General features: G+C 45.8%; 4 protein-coding genes across 6 annotated transcripts in view; 3 read left to right on the forward strand and 1 right to left on the reverse strand.

Moving 5' to 3' along the window:
- The window catches only part of EVI2A (ecotropic viral integration site 2A), a 3669-nt gene extending 670 nt beyond the window's left edge, over positions 1 to 2999 (forward strand). The window contains exon 2 of the mRNA XM_027698808.1: positions 1655 to 2999. Within this exon, the coding sequence (XP_027554609.1) occupies positions 1671 to 2420 (750 nt within the window). The 5' untranslated portion in view covers positions 1655 to 1670 and the 3' untranslated portion in view covers positions 2421 to 2999. The remainder of the gene's footprint in view (positions 1 to 1654) is intronic.
- Positions 1 to 16286, reverse strand: part of NF1 (neurofibromin 1) — a 75853-nt gene that overhangs the window by 25619 nt on the left and 33948 nt on the right. The gene's annotated exons all lie outside the window — the stretch shown is intronic.
- On the forward strand, positions 5047 to 7540 carry EVI2B (ecotropic viral integration site 2B). Its single transcript, XM_027698807.1, has 2 exons — positions 5047 to 5138; positions 6345 to 7540. The coding sequence occupies exon 2, from the start codon at positions 6376 to 6378 to the stop codon at positions 7180 to 7182; it is 807 nt and encodes a 268-aa protein (XP_027554608.1). The 5' UTR covers positions 5047 to 5138; positions 6345 to 6375; the 3' UTR covers positions 7183 to 7540.
- Positions 9167 to 13132, forward strand: OMG (oligodendrocyte myelin glycoprotein). The gene is made up of 2 exons (XM_027698806.1): positions 9167 to 9478; positions 10206 to 13132. Exon 2 carries the CDS (start codon positions 10212 to 10214, stop codon positions 11499 to 11501), a length of 1290 nt encoding a protein of 429 aa, XP_027554607.1. The 5' UTR covers positions 9167 to 9478; positions 10206 to 10211; the 3' UTR covers positions 11502 to 13132.

The following is a 16286-nucleotide window of genomic DNA, read 5'->3' on the forward strand; positions in this document are numbered from 1 at the left end:
TGGGCACTGCTGGGAATGCCCAGTGTGTCTGTGCTGTGCCCTGGGCAGTGCCAGGAATGCCCAGTGTGTCTGTGCCATGCCCTGGGCACTGCCAGGAATGCCCAGTGTGTCTGTGTCGTGCCCTCGGCTCCAATGGGATCAGCAAAACAGGCCTGGCTTCCTAATTCCCCCTTTTTACAGTGTGCTACAAGGGATCATCCAGGTGACTCCTACCAGGTACAGATAAAAACTCCCACTGAGCTGGAGCTGATTACTAAGATGGTTGGAATGTTCTGGAGAATTATTTTATGGTGTGGGTGAACTGCAAAGTTAAAGACACAGATCTTTTGCTGCTCCTTTGCTGTGTAAGGAGTGACCCTCTCACAGAGCTGTGTCACTGCTTTCCCCTCCCCTGGTCACTTCTCCCCTCTTCCCAGAGTCCCTCAGCAATTCCAAGTGCTGCCGTTTGGATTTTGCAAGACAGGAAGTTCACCCCTCTGGTTTCTGGGAGTGAACAGATCCCATTCTTTGGTAGGTGTGCAAGCTCCTGACTATGAGAAAAGCAAACACTGTCTGGAGTATTTCAGAATTACCAAATTTTACACACACAGACAGATACACTTTGTTACCTTTAAAAACAAATTTGTTCAAGAACAAATATAAAATTAATGCTGTTCCTTTTGGTCATTCTCTGTAGTATTTATATCTGAAACCAAAGAGTCTGTAACATTCCAAGGAAATATTCTGATGTGTTACTAGAGGCCCTGGATGGGACACCAGCCTTAATCTCTGAACATCTCGGGTGCAGCCTGGCCCAAGTAGCAGTGGGTGGGTCACAGCTTGGCTGATTCCTCGCTGCTATTTTGAGCTTTTTATCTCAATATCAGACCCATCAGTATCAGAAACTATCAGTTTCCTGCCCTGCAGACAAATTCAGCAAGTACAAATTTGAATACCACACAAATGTGAAACAGAACATATTAATGGTTAATCTCATTGGCATAATTATCCGAGGCATTTTAAAGAAAATGTCACAATCTGTAGCACGTTTGGAAGAAAAATACAAGTACATTTATGGCAAATAGCCTTTTGTACAAAAAGGCAGAAAAATTGGAGAACAAAGATTTTCCTGGGCATTTTAGAGTACTCCAGACAGCTGTGCTAGGAAATAGAAACAGTTCACAAAAGTTACTGCTGTCACAGGAACAGTTTGGGTGGAAGTTTTCCCCTTGCCCATCTCTACCAGCATGGTTCCATTGCCCAGGGGCATTCAGGGGGGAGGGAAGCAGCAAACCTGCCGTGGTTTCTCCATCCCCTGTGCAGCAGGGAGGAGCTCAGAGTGTGACATGGCCAGTGCTGGAGAGGAGGAACTGCCAGAGGCTGCCCCAACACCACCAGGCAGGGGGGAGGAAACACTTCCCTTTCTCTCTTTGCCCCACGTTCTTTTTTAATATTCGTATATTTTCTACAAACCCCAAACTGTCAGAACTTGGAGACAACTGCTCCTTTCCCAAAACTGAGTGCCTGAACTCACGTGCCACATCCACTAAAACTGAGGCCAACTCACACACACTGTCCATCAAAAGGCTGCTCCTTGCTATGCCCTCAGGAGTCTGGTCCAAACCCCTAAGAACCAGCACTTGCTAAACTACCACCACCATCTGTATTTTTGCAGGGGACTAACTAGGAAGATGAAGACAAAGAGATGCACTAACCCATGCTTGGCCTTCCCTGTCACAATGATCTTCTCCCTGTGCTTGCAAACGAGTGCGAACCACAACGGTTCCCTTCGGGTCAGAGAGGACACCTGGAATCCCATCAGCCAGAACCTCAGTGGGAGCCAGAACAGAACAGAAGCCAACACAAATTCTCCTCTGAGCATCAATTTCAGCAGCAAAATTACTACTTTTGAAATGCAAAGTACCCTGCAGTCCTTCTCCTCCACAATGGCCCAAAATCCAGCATCTTCCCTTGCCCCAAGTGCAGTTTCTGCCACTGGAGGACCCAGGAACACCAGCAAACCCCAGAGTCCAGTGACCAAAGAAACATGTGAAGACAATAAGTCTCTTCTACTGATTTGCTTCATTATCATTGCAGTACTTGTGCTTATCTGCACCTTCCTATTTCTGTCAACAGTGGTAACAGCAAATAAACTGTCCTATCTCAAAAAAACCCAGCAGGGGAAACGCAGGCCCAGGAGCAACGGTGACATCGTGGCCACCAGCAGCTTCTGGCCAATGGCAGCAGGAACGTGGCAGAGGATGCCCAGGGACACTGCTGGAACTGAGCTGACAATGCAGGACTTGCTCTCAGGGAACAGAAGGAAAACTGAAGATGAAACTACTGAGAAACTCACTGTAGCAACAGACAATGCACAGGAAAACAAAGAACCATCCCAGCCACACAAACCCATTTTAACCAATTTTGTAGTTGAGATTTAATTCACACTCAAGTAGAAATTCATCTTCTGCCCTTTTTACGTCATTAATGTGAGGCAAAACCTCAGCTTTTAAGAAACAACTTGAATTTTCCCCTGGGAAAGCTGAATTCAGATTTTAGAGTTTTTCCCTTCATGCCAGTGGGAATGTTGCAGCCACGGGTGGATCTAGAAAGGAATCAGACTGTGTTAAATGGCTTTCTGTACTGAGTGTCACAGCTGGTTTTACTCCTCTGACCAGAAATCCCTGTGACAGGAGCTGAACGGGGTAAAACAAAGGGACAGAATCTGCCCATGCTCAGGGCAGAAAGGAACAGACTGTCAGTCTGATAAATGCACCCAAGCACAGGTATAACCAAGCAGCTTTTTTAAGAAAACCATACATCAGTCACAACTTCAACCACTGAATCAGGATCTAGTCCCTCTCAAAATGCCCTTTTGGGTTTTTCCATCAAGAACTTCTTAAACCAGCTTAATTTCTTTGGAACCAGACTGAGATTCAAACCATATTTATTGTGTTTCCATGCTGTGTATGAAGAGATGAAGTTTGTGCTATTTGTTAGAATATGAGAACTGTTTCAATTTATCCCAATAAACTTGCAACATCCATTTTTAAATAACTTGACTTATGTGATACTATTTCTCTAAGTCAAAATATTAGAAAAAAATAGGACACCAGGCATTTTGGAATTTCCTGTAACATTAGCTGAGCTCAGTAAAGGTCTCTCATGACTCGCTTTGATTTCTTGCATCACAGAAACACACTCTACTTTCTCCTAACACCAAATAAAACATGCCAAAAATTTATTAAAACCACAAGAACTTTCAGTTTCTTTATTCTCAGAGAGATCTGATTTCCCCATAATTCCAGGCAGATGCCTCTGCCTGGTCTCCCTGCAGCAGAGCTTTGCTGTTTTAAGGAAACACGAGAAGCTTTTCACAGGCTGCTGCTTGGAAGAAGATCTGTTGCCCCACGGTTACAAGTGCTGAGCCTGCACAGTGTCAAAGCTCCAAACAGCCTGGGCAGCTGTGACAGTTCTGACACATGAGATGGGTGTATGAATTTGAAAGAATCAGGATATGAACAAATCCCCAACCCTGCTCCATCAGATCACCAGAAACTCGGATGGACAGGCAGGCAGAGGAGCAGCAGAGAGGCAGCACCACAGCACATGGTGGAGAGAGAGAGCTCAGAGAATGCAACTGCCCAGCTCAAAGAGGGGTGTACAGTAAGGAAAATGAAGGACTTCACATGCTTAGCCTAGAACTGGGAGTCATTAGAAAATAAGTTCATTGGACATGGGAAGAAAAAAACATCCATAGGGCAAAGTCCCACAAATCTCCCCTAAACCACAAATTCAGACCCAAGAGCTCCAAGAGAGGAGTCCAGCACACAAGTGCAATGGGAGGGCACAGGATTATGTCAGGCAACTCCAAAACACGAGGAGAAAGGCCAAGAGAAGAATAAGGGGACAGAGACAGATCAGTGATGACAACCCAGGACCCAGAGGAGACAAAGAGAACATCTCACAGGGGTGACAAAGAGCTGAAGGGCAGGGCTGGGGATGCTGCACTGCAGTCACAGGTGGCAACAGCAGAGGCTGCGCAAGGGCTAAAAAAAACCTGAGACAGTCAACGTGAGAATCTGCCCTGGAGTAAAACTGTTCCCATCCAGGAAGGCAAGAGAACTGACCCAGGAGAACAGATCCATATGGGGCAGCCAAGAACACAGGAACAGCCAGGGCAGACGGAGGGGGGCTGAAGAGAATGGGATGAGACAGGGGAATTAGACAGGAAACACTGAGTTACAGTGCAGGCATGGGATCAGGATGTGTGTTTGCTGCACAAACAGGGACAGCCTCAAAAAGAGAAGCAGTGCAATCAGAAGGGAGGCACAACAGGAAAGGCAGGAGGAGATGAAGAAGCTGTGGAGCAACTCGTCAGCAGCCACTGGAGGAACACACTTGCAAAATGATGTGAGGACATATTTAGTGTGGGCTTCTTCTCACCAGGCAGCCTTTCCAGGCAAAAATGGTCAAGGAGACAAAAGAAAGTAGTTCCAGTTACACTCCATGGTATGGACAACAAGGGAGTGGGAAGCAGCTGCTCAGAGCACAGCCCTCCATTAATGATGGCAGTAGGTACCAACATGGTTCAGACAGAAAACTACCAGAGTGGGGGACAGGCCAAGTGTGAATCTGGAGTTCATCTGCCTCTTAATGCAACCACGCAACTGAGGATGTGGTCAGACAGTGTTCCATGACTCACTGCCCAAGGCTGGCTTCCCACTAATCATCCCGAGGGCACCAAACCCACCACTGAAACTACAGCAGTGACTCCAATCCAGCCCAGATTTGCATAGGGTTTGACTCACACAGAAGAAACTGTAACTATTTTCTACAAAGGCAGGCAAAGGAGTATTTATGAATTTCCACAGACGTGTCTCTCGTGGCCAAAGCCCCTGACACATCCCCCAGCAGCCCAGGGCAGCAGAGCAGAGCAGCTGGCTGGTGGCACAGGCGATCTCTGCGATCAGCCCTGCGAGCTCCCCGCTCCCAACGCTTCCTGCAGCGAGGGTTGGCCCAACTTCCTCTCAGCTGCACCAGCCTCAGCATGAAAGGGGCCATTTTAAGCAGCTCAGCTCTGAGCACACTCTCTGTCCTCCTGAGGCTTCAAACAACAGAGTAAGACGATGCTTGCTTGAGGGAAGACAAATGTACAGGTAAGGATCAACTTGGACAGGGAAAAGCTCAGGATTTGTATTATCTGGGTGGAAATGGAGCTGCACATCCCAGCCCCGGGGTGTGGTCAGAGCTCTTGAATGTCTGTATCTTAAAAGCATGAGGGTTTCAAATGTGTTGTTTGGGGATGTTACCATGAATTACCATGAAGTCTACATCTAACTATTATTTGTCTCTCTTCTGAAAAGAGGTGAGCAGAATAAAAATTCAGTTGAACCACTTTAACCTGTAACAAACCTGACAGAGTTCAGATCCTGATGTTCTCAAGATGCATTAACTACTCATGTGTGTTTACACTGTTGCATCTAAAATTCAATTTTGCATATTTGTAAACCCATAAAGACTCATGCATATTAATTTCCCAGAAATAGCTTCACAGGACTAGCACTATTGTAGCTAATGAATTAGCTCAAATTGCATGAAATTAACTTCAGAAGGAAAAGTTCTGTGTAGGGGATGGATTTTATAGCATTTATTTCATAAGGGGATGTTCAGAGATCTGAACTCTAATCAGTACAGGAAAAAAAAAATCTGTCTCATGCCAACAACTGAACATTTGTACAATCTCCTCCACTGCCCTGTGCAGGAATTTATTTATAAAACAGTTTACCATTAGAATGCTGTTCCATTACAGCACCAGTACCTGGGAAACTTTTAAATATTTTGCTATGCTGAAGAGAGGTGAGAACAGGAAATAAAAGACCTGTGATTTAAGAGATCTGTGAAGAGCCTTTTACTTTGGTCTCAGCTTACATTCATCACAACAAACCATTTCTTCACTCCTGACAACACTGTGTGTCAACCCTGCTGCCAGTGCTGCAGAGTGTGTTCCAGGGCCACGACCAGCTCCATGACTGACAAAGGTTATTCTGAAACCCTGTCAGGATTGCTCTGCTGATACCTTTTTCTGATAAGGTGAAATAAGATAATAACAATCAAGACGTTCTCTTTTAAAAAGTCACTTAATTACAATAACCAATAATGTTGAAAATCTGCTGTTATTTGTAAAGTCAGTGGCAAACCTGCTGATCATGCAGATGGGAACAGGTTTGAAATTTGAAACATTGGGTCAAGTGTTATTTCACTACAATGGTATTGATGTAAAACTGCCTGGAGAGGCAGTAAAGGGTAATCATACAACAAATGCAGTTTTCAAGTTACCATGCTCTGTTTCTTCCCTGCATTAGGAGAGGACACATTTAAAGAGGCTGGAGGGAAATGGCCAGCAGCCAGGTCATCCTGGTTCTCCTCTGTGGAGAAATCTGGAAGTCCCTTTCCACAGCAGCACCTGGACCCAGTTTACACCCATCTGGCCCAGCACTGGCTGTTACAACACCTCGGGGGCCCACAGGGGAGGAAGAGGCTGGTGATGGCAGCTGGGTAGCAGCACTGCTAATGGGCATCGTTCTGCTGGGGATGATATTGGCAATCATGGTCATCCTCCTGTGGAAGTGCTGCCTGAGGCCTGGGCCTGCTCTGGCCCATTCCCACTGGGCAGGCCGGTCTCCCTTTGCAGATGGAGACACTCCAGACCTCTTCCTGGACTCTGACCAGGACAACAAACGCTCATCAGTTCTATTCATGCTGCCTTGGAAACTGAAACCAGGCCCAAACTTCCAGCAGGATCCCAGTGGATCAGAGAACCCATCCCAGCACACTACCAGCAATGAGAACGGGCAGCTGCCTCCCCTGGCTGGAACAGCAGCTCCCAGCACAGACCCACCTGCAGCTCCCTCCTCGGAAACAGGGGATGCTGCAGGTGACTCCTGTCCTCACCCAGACACTCCACCTGAGTCTCAGGACCTGCCACCTCCCCCTGACTGGCTCCGGGAACCCCCCGAGGATCCCAGCTCAGATCCCAGCTCGGATCCCAGCAAGCACTCGGCATTGCACTCGGAAGCAGAGGAACCACTGCCCCCACCACCTGAGCTGCTTCTTCAGGAGATTCATGAACCACTGCCCCAGCCAGAACACCCTTTGGAGACTGCCAAAAGTCATTTACAGAATACTCCACATTCTCCTTAAACTAAGTATTTTTCAAATAAGTGAAAAAAAGAGAAGTTGACGCAGGCAAGAGCAGCGAGGCCACGGCACAGGCATTTCCCCGGTGTTTCCCAACTTCAGCTTTCACAAGAGGGAACCACCTGCTTCTGCCTGAAGCAAATAATTTCCAAATACAATATAAATTGTGCCCACTCATTATCTGTAGCTGGAGATTCCAGAGGTGGGAGCCTCCAGAAGCCAGAGTGCACACTGCTGGGTGTGCCAGGACAGACAGATCCATGGAAGGCACACGTGGAGACACAGCTCTGGGACAGCCCAGCTTCAGAGGGACTCAGGGTTTCTGAGCAGGGTTTGCTCCACTGGGCTGTGTAAGTGAATGCAAGGAATTCCAGTTCATTTTAATAAAGCTTTCTATTTCAAAGATGGTTTGGTCACTTAAAACCCAACTGAGTATTTGCTTAGATACAGAGCTTCGAATTCAAAACCAAGTCTAAACCATCTGCCATCCCTGGAAGTTTCCAAGGCCAGGTTGGATGGGGTCTGGAGGAACCCCATGGTTTGGAAGGTGTCCCTGCCCATGGCAGGGGGTGGAACGAGATGAGCTCTAAGGTCCCTTCCAACCCAAACCATTCTGGCATTCATATAAAGGCCTGTTTTCTGCCTGTCACAGGGAAACAACCTGGTACCTGAGGATTACAGGTACCAACCAAACCCTCCCAACAGCCAGAGGTTGTTCTTTACTACTAGGAATGAGATTTCCTTTAGGTCAAATATGAGCAAAGAGTTGACTGGTGTAAAAGCTCCAGTCCCTTCCCACTACAGCCTGATAGAGCAGAGAACAGTATGAGGCAACAGTTAATATCATGGTCACTGAAAAGCTCAAATCACTCCAAACACCTGAAGAACAACTACAAAAAGGTTTTCTTGTACCTAGAGCCTTTGGATTGTTGTGCCTAAACTGGAAAGTTTGCAGCACACTCAGGCAGATGATAAGCAGAACCAGTTGTGCACATTCACTGATTTCTTCCTCTGAAGCAGTACTTTCTGAAAGCTTTCAATTATTAATACAGACTTAAAAAGTTCATTTAATGCTTCATGGATACCAGATTCCTTTGAACTCAAGGTGTCCAAGTGCTATACATGCTCTTCTCTGGGCCTTGAGCACCAGCAAAGCTCACCCCCCTAACACCAGCCTTTGCTAAGCTAATTTTTGGGTGGGAAGAAGTAGGGTGGTCTCAGAAGTAAATTAATGTTGTTTTTTTTTTTACCTGTGTTGAATATTCATATTTATAGAAACAAGCTGCTAGATGCTGAAGTTAACTTTCCATGACAGCTCTGCAGAGTTTGGAGTTTTGAGTTTGCTTGAGGAGGGAATAGATTTGTGGATGTAGCACAGGGCACAGGCTTACACACAATAAACTTCAAAATCTTTAAACTACCACCAGTAAAAGAGAGCAGTATGTTCTGCAAGTGCAATTCTTGGCTGCTGTGCATATAACGGCCATAGGAAAATATATTTATAATTTTTTCCTACAGTTTCCATAAGCTGTATGACTGGGTATGCCTAAAGAATAGCATTACAACTATACAAAGATTAAGGTTCATTATAACCTGTTAGAATTTACAGTGTTATAAACTACAAACACTCTTACCATATTGCTTGAAGAAATTCAGATAGAGATTTCCTGTAGAAATCTGTAAAATCCTACAAGCTGAGCTACATTATAGCTGACAACACGGTGACAGCCTGACCTGAGGAGCAGAAAGGGATTTTAAAATTATGAAAATATATTCTGGCACTGTAGCTTAAAAAAGCTTAAGATAGGAAGTCTAAATTAACACTAACCTCTATTACAGGAGGAGAGGTTAATCAAAGGTAAAAAAAGAACACAACTAACCTGACTTTTCACACAGAAACACTAAATGGAATAATCACAGCTCAGGCTCCAAGAGCCTCCAGACATTCCCCTCGGTGCCGCTCCTGCAGGCACTGCCGCGTGCCTGGAGCACTGACAGCCTGCACTGGGGCTGGGGAGCAGCTCTGCTTGGAGCACTCCCAGCCTGCTCTAGAGCTGTGGAGCAGTTCCCTGGCTGCTCCCAAAGCCCGGGGAGTTCCTGGATGTGCTCTGCTGTGCAGCAGCCCCACGGCTCTGCAGTGCCGCGGATCAGGTGGTTGCGGAGCCGCGCGCAGGAACACGATGCAGCTGAGGAGACGAGCACAGCCCCCGGCAGCCTCTGGAGCTGCTCTCCAGAACAAGGCGACCTCTAAGCTCCCATCCATCACGGAAACGATGTGCTGATACTGCAGGAGACCACGGTAAGTTTGTGGTTTTTTGTTTTTAAAATCACAAAAACCTACTACGGAATCGGAGACGGAAACGGGAGCGGAATTAGGAGTTGCTGACAGATGCTTGCACCAGAAATTTGCTGCAGTGTCAGAGATTTCTTACTAACAGCAATTCGGGCTCTGGACATGTGTTACCGGCTTTGAGAATGTGATTAACGCTGTAAGGAGGGAAAAATACTAACGTGCATGTGAGCATGAACATGGAATTTGCGTTTCAAACTCCATTCCTAAGATGTATTTTAACCAATTTACTTAAGCAAACAGCATCCCTGGATGGGGGGGACTGCTACACTACTGCAGAGATTTGTGAAGCCAGTTGACAGCCATTTTTTCATCCTCTATAAAAGAACACATTATTCCAAACATAATATAGGCTTGAAATCACTAAAAACAAGAAGCAGACATTGTATAACGTTTGGAAGAGACTTGCATTTTCGGAAGAAAGCCCTCATTTGAGCTGGAGGGGGAAAGGGAGATGAAAAAACAAGTCTCATTCTGCCAGACAACATGACAGGCTGAAGGGATGCTTTGTGAAGTCTCTCTTGAACAATTCTAAAAAGGACCGTGCCTCAAAGGGGGTTATTGATATTTTTACTTAATTTCTCCTGCAAGTGGCCATTGCCCAGACAACCCTTATACAGAGCTAAAATGTATTATATGGGTTTAAAGGGTGTCATTTTGGTATATTTATTTCCAGGCAACAATGGAATACCAGATATCGAATACATCTACCTGTCTGCTGGTCCTTCTGGTTTTCCTACCCACTGGTTTGGGTATCTGTCCTTCTAGCTGTACATGCTCAGGAAACGACAGGAATGTGGACTGTTCAGGCAGAAACTTAACTGTACTGCCCCAGGGACTTCAAGACAACCTTACATATTTAAATCTGTCCTTTAACCAGTTTGTAGATCTCGATCATCAGCTAACGAGGTTCACCAATCTGAGGACCCTTGATATTTCAAATAATTGGCTCAAGAATGTTCCTGCTCATCTGCCTAAATCCTTGTGGGAATTATATGCCACAAACAACAACATTAAAGTTCTTCAGAAACTTGATACAGCTTACCAGTGGAATCTTCGAGTGCTCGATGTTTCCAGGAATATGGTGGAAAGAGCTGTCCTGATCAACAACACACTGAGCAGTCTCAAGTTTCTCAATCTCAGCAGCAACAAACTTTGGACAGTTCCAACCAACATCCCCTACAACATAGAGACGGTGGATCTATCCAATAACTTCTTGTCCCAGATACTCCCAGGAACACTGGTGAGACTTCAACACCTCACAAGCCTCTACCTGCACAACAACAAGTTCTCGTACATTCCCGACAAAGCCTTTGACCAGCTCCTTCAGCTGCAGGTGGTGACTCTGTACAACAACCCCTGGGCCTGCAGCGACAAACAGAACATCCCCTACGTGCTGCAGTGGGTGCAGGGCACAGCTGCCCGTGTCCTGGGGGCTCCCTGTGCCCACCAGGCCGGGTTCTGGGCCAGCTCCGCGCCCGCCTCGGCCGCGCCCACGGCCAGGGACTCCATCCCCCCGACCAAGGGAGTGCAGGCAGCAGACAGAGCCACCTCTGCCGAGGCAGCCGAGCCCACCCGAGGGACCAAAACGCACAAACAACTGAAAGCCAAGGAAGTCACTCCCCTGGCCACCCAGAGCCACCCGGGTCTGTTCCCCAGCACGGAGCAGCCCCTGCTCCGCCACCCCGACGCCCCGACCTGGAGGGACGCGGCGGCCACGCACACGATCCACGCCACGGATCCAACCCAGGGCGACTCCACGGGGTCATCCACCACTCCCATGACTTTAAGCATCACCAGTGGAATGCCAACAAACTACTCCAAGATGCCTCACAGCACAACCACTACCTTAAGGAAAGAGGAGGCCGCGACGGGCGCTCCCAACACGCGCGTGCCCTCCCGAGCCAGCACCTGGGAGCTCTCCCTGCTCTCTGTGCTCCTGCTGCACGCAGTGACCCTGTTTGCTGACTGAGGGCCTGTGCCCTGGGGGACTCACCGAGTGCACTCCTGTGACACACAGCTGGGGTTAAGGCATCCAGCTGAAATAACGAATCAAAACACAAGAAACTCAGAGTTCTGACTCTGGTCTAAAGAAAATAACAGTTCTTAAAGATGTGCACACTAATGTCTTGATACTAAGCTGCTACTTATTTTCATATGTCTTAATTGAGTACAACTAACCTATTCTTTTGTTTTTAAAAATGTGCTTATTTTGTATTTAAATTTTTTCATTTTACTTGCACAGAATAAACACATCAGAATTTTAAGTACTGATTTTATGTATGATTTTGTCATTCAACAACTGGAAAAAAAACAGAAGGCCTGTATCATATCTGCATTGTCTTGCTTGACTTGCCAGTGAGCAATTCCTGTAATATAGCAGCACAGATGCTCTGTAAGTTATGACAACATGCAAAAGGAAGGGAAAAAATAAAGGAACTAAACTGAGCTGTTTCACTAATAAGAAGTTATTCCTGAGCAAAATTGCTAGCATGTGTATCTATGTTTGCTTCATATGTACTAGGATATTTTAAATATGAAGAACAACAGTCTTGAATTTAGGAATTAAATATGACAACGCCATGATATCTGCTAAGAGGGTGTAAACTGAGAAGGCAACATGGTCCAACTTCAGCATGGGAAAGTGGTAGGGGCCGGTATCCTTCTGCTCTGCCTCCACTTAGAGACTGCAGGCAAGTTATTGCTCTCTCCATAGCAAAAAAAAAAAAAGAAAAAAAAGAAAAAAAAAGATGAAAGTAGAGGAAAATGCCAGCTGTTCAGTGCCATGACACGCTCCAACCCCAGGGAGTTATCCACCCAAATTAACAACACGGAACTCCTTAACTTTACGCCAAGTGACACCCTGAAATGTTAATATATTCTGCTTAAAAGAGTATCTCAAATCAGCCAGAATGTAGGAAACTACTACCAGTAAAATGAAATATCAGCCAACTTCTAACACGAGTCACGTAACAAATCAATTAAGCAATTAGTTGGCGAGCTGTCATTGAAACAATCCTGAATCTTGTGGCTTCACAGAGAATTCCTTCAGTCCCTGGCACTGAACTGCCCAACCCCTGCTTTCCAAGGGCGAGCATGGGTGCTCTTCTCCCTCCACCTGCACCTCAGCCAGTAGCAATAGTTGCACGCATGGTTCTGTCCACTCTAGGAAAATTATTTAAATTATGGCAAAGGTACCTGATATACTACAGATGAAGTTTTGCAAACAGCATGAAATGAAAACTGAAGAACAAGTTAACTGAAAAAGTATTACTCGCTTAATATTACAGATCTTATACAATGTTTTCCATTCATTCCAGGCCATTTAATTTCCAGTTATTGTAGCATGAAGGTGCTACAAAACCCAGAAAACCTCACAACTGAGACTGGAGTCCTCTACCTGTTTCTTCTAAGGTGTCAGTGGGGGCTGTAAACCATTTACAACTACTGGTATCAGAGAAATCACAACTTTCCAACTGTGAACAGTATTTCTATAACCGGAAACGTGTTTTAATTTCTAACAGTAAATGTTACACAATGGATTTGTACAGTTATTTCATTGGCATTTAAGTAAAAATAAAGTTATGTTTGTATTGAACTGAATTAGTGTCAGCCCTTCTTTTCAAATAAGCAGAGTAATGCCACTGAATAGTTAATATTTTATTATACAAACCTGTTTCAAGCAGACATTTGGCTCCCTCTTCATGTCTTACGGGGGAAAATTCTAGTTAAATTATATTATTTTGATACTGATGTACCCCTAATGTTGTACAGTAATAAGCTGATGACACGATCATAACATTGGGACTATCCTTCCCTGTCCTACCCTTTAGAACTTGCAAATCCCTAGAATGTCCCTGCCTGCCACTCTCTCTGGGCAGTCCATGTGTTTGCTAAGTGCTGACTGACTGTAACACAGCCCCAACCTACTTATGGTGCTCAGAACTCAGTATTCCCAGAGCTCTCCCATTCATATGGCTTCATCCCACACAGTGGGAGCAGCTTGGCTTGCAGGCAGGACCGATCCCAGAACAAGGGCTGTGACTAAACTGCCTGATTTGAGGAAATGACATGAAACACTCCACGTGTCTCTGCTGCAGAATCAATCCAGGATGCCAAATTCCATTGCATTAAAAAAACCTCCACGGAACTAACTTTAAACACTCAGAATGCTTCACCCACAACGAGAGCATTCAGCTAAGAGCAACAGGAAAACACTGTTTTCCAGAAGTTATTTGGGGCAAATTGCAAGCCCCCACCCTGAAGGACTTGCTACCCAGACTTCAGAGTCTTCAGCATGCTAATAAAAGTGGGAGTGGGGTTGGGGGCTTTTCCATATCCACGTGCAGGATTGGGAAGCTGGGACACAAACCTGCAGCTGGGGATGGAGTGAGCCGGCCCTGCCACCTTCCAGGGCTGTGCTCCTGCCCAAACCCTGCCAGGGGCGAGCACCAGGGCTTCTCACTCAGCCTGCTTTCAATACAGCAGACTGGAATTTAGGCTTGCCTGTATTTTTCTGGAATACGAATGAGTCGATAAGGAGCTGGAGGAGGCAGGAGTGTGGCAGCCCAGCACTTGTTGCTGGGCAACTGTGCAGTCACACCGAGCTAAACCCAGGGCCTGGTTTGTAAACATGCTGCTCGCTCAGAGCACCAGAAATATCAAATAACCTGTTCTCAGTGAAATTATCTTCCAAAACAACCAGGTAGCATTTCAGGGCAATCCTCAAAATATCCAAAAACCCTCCAGCACACCTTTAATAGCTCTGTGCTCGCTCTCGAAAGGGTAAAACTGCTGTGGGACTGATGGGCTCTGCAGCAATAACTCAGAGGTTTGTATTCCTATTAATTAGTTTGGGAGCAGCTTTAAAACCTAATGGCAGTAGTTCAGGATCAATATTTATTGATTTATGGATCATTTTAGTAAAAGGATAGGGCTTAAAAACAGAAGAGCACTGGCTCCAGGAGCCGGGCTGTTGCCCAGGAAACAAAATGTGAAGATAGATGACAGAAGGAATTAAATTTCACAGCACAAGAACGACATAAACTGATCCAGATATATCAGTAAAATGACTCAACAATGCCCTAGCAACAAGATCACAAACCACAAAAAAAAAAAAAAAAAGGAAAAACATCCCCAAAAAAACCCCCAGCCTGCTGCAAGCCCTCAAACATACTGACAGCTCTAATCTAAACAGGTTTTCCACATTTCACACCTTAAAAACACAACATCTGGCTCAGAACCAGACAACAAACACCCCAAATAAGCCCCACTTAGCCACATCCCTCCGACAAGAGAAGATGCCAGAGCATCATCCCAGAGCAAAGCCTGACCTGCTGGGTTTGGCAAGAGGCCTCGCCAGGAGAACTGCACGTGCAGCTGCTCCAGGGAAAGGCAACATTCCAGCCGGGAGCAAGGCACCTGTCAGAGTACAACAATATGTTCACTAATGTCCCACATGTGGGTAAAACATCCAGAACCCTGCTCCTTGCCAGCCCAAGGCTGAGTGTCCCACCAGGGCTCTGCTCAGGGAGACACAGGGGGACCATTTCAGTTCTCTGCTCTCAGAGAAGAGGGAGGTGAGAGAGCTGGGCCTGGCAAACACCTGCTGCAAACTTGGTACCCATTTACCTCCAGAAATTCTTTCTTTGCAGATGAAATAACCATTTCTTGCTCTGCAAACAAACACCCTGCATGTTTCATGTCTGCACAGAATACATAAGGATGCCTTGGATCACTGCCAGTCACTTCTTAAGATGGGTTATCACTATTCTCCACATTTCTATGCCTAATTTCTTGCCTGAACAGGACAGGATAACAATGTAGGCATTCTGTTCTACTTGACATGAAATAAGACTGTGTCTAATGGAACAAAATAGGGAAGAAAAACATGGCAAGCAGAGAATTTTTTTAAGAGAATTCCAAAGACTGCCTTCACTTCTAACTCTATGTGTGGAAGGCACATTAGGGATCTTGCTAAAAAAAAAAAAAATTAAAGAGGGGGAAAAAGGCATCCAAACTTCTCTTGGGGACAGCCCCTTCTGTCAGCACACAAGCAGGTTCATGGACTGTTGTGTGGCTTTTGAAGACAGAAAATCAGGACAGAAGATAAGTGATGCTACTCATCTTGTGTTCTTCCACTCCATCCCATGAGTCAAGGGTGTTGAAAATGCAGAAAAGTTAAAGGAAGGCAATTTCCCCAGTCAAAGGAGGTTTGTAACTCAACCTACAGAGTAAAAAGCACTACTGAAAACAATGAAAAATTTAATAAAATTAAGGATCTACAATTTTAATTAATTGAAAAGATCCTACATGCCTGTTGAGCATTACTTTCATCAGAAACATGCAATTTGAAGAATTACTTGCTTGCAAGCATGTGTTGACTATTTATTTAAACTGCTGGATACAAACAGAAGATGCTGCTAAGGAAGTGGCTTCCTCTGCTTCTTTCTGTGTTTTCACAGGAGCTCCCAAGGCTCTGCAGAAGGCTCACCACTGATGACATCCCCCCTCATGACAACACCAGAGCTGGCACCAGCAGTGCCACTGTCACCACTGGCAGTGGTGCCACAGCCAGCACAGAGCATCCTATGGATCAACACTGGCACCATCCCATGGACCAACACTGGCACCATCCCATGGACCAACACTGATACCATCCTATGGATCAACACTGGCACCACCCTATGGACCAACACTGGTACCATCCTATGGACCAACACTGGCACCATCCCATGGATCAACACTGGCACCATCC

Source organism: Neopelma chrysocephalum, unplaced genomic scaffold (genome assembly GCF_003984885.1).
Source record: "Neopelma chrysocephalum unplaced genomic scaffold, ASM398488v2 Primary Assembly neopelma1_132, whole genome shotgun sequence".
Lineage (NCBI taxonomy): Eukaryota > Metazoa > Chordata > Aves > Passeriformes > Pipridae > Neopelma > Neopelma chrysocephalum.

What these genes read in the sequence shown, in the direction of transcription:
- EVI2B (XM_027698807.1), top strand. Translation starts at nt 6,376, where the DNA reads ATGGCCAGCAGCCAGGTCATCCTGGTTCTCCTCTGTGGAGAAATCTGG.
- OMG (XM_027698806.1), top strand. Translation starts at nt 10,212, where the DNA reads ATGGAATACCAGATATCGAATACATCTACCTGTCTGCTGGTCCTTCTG.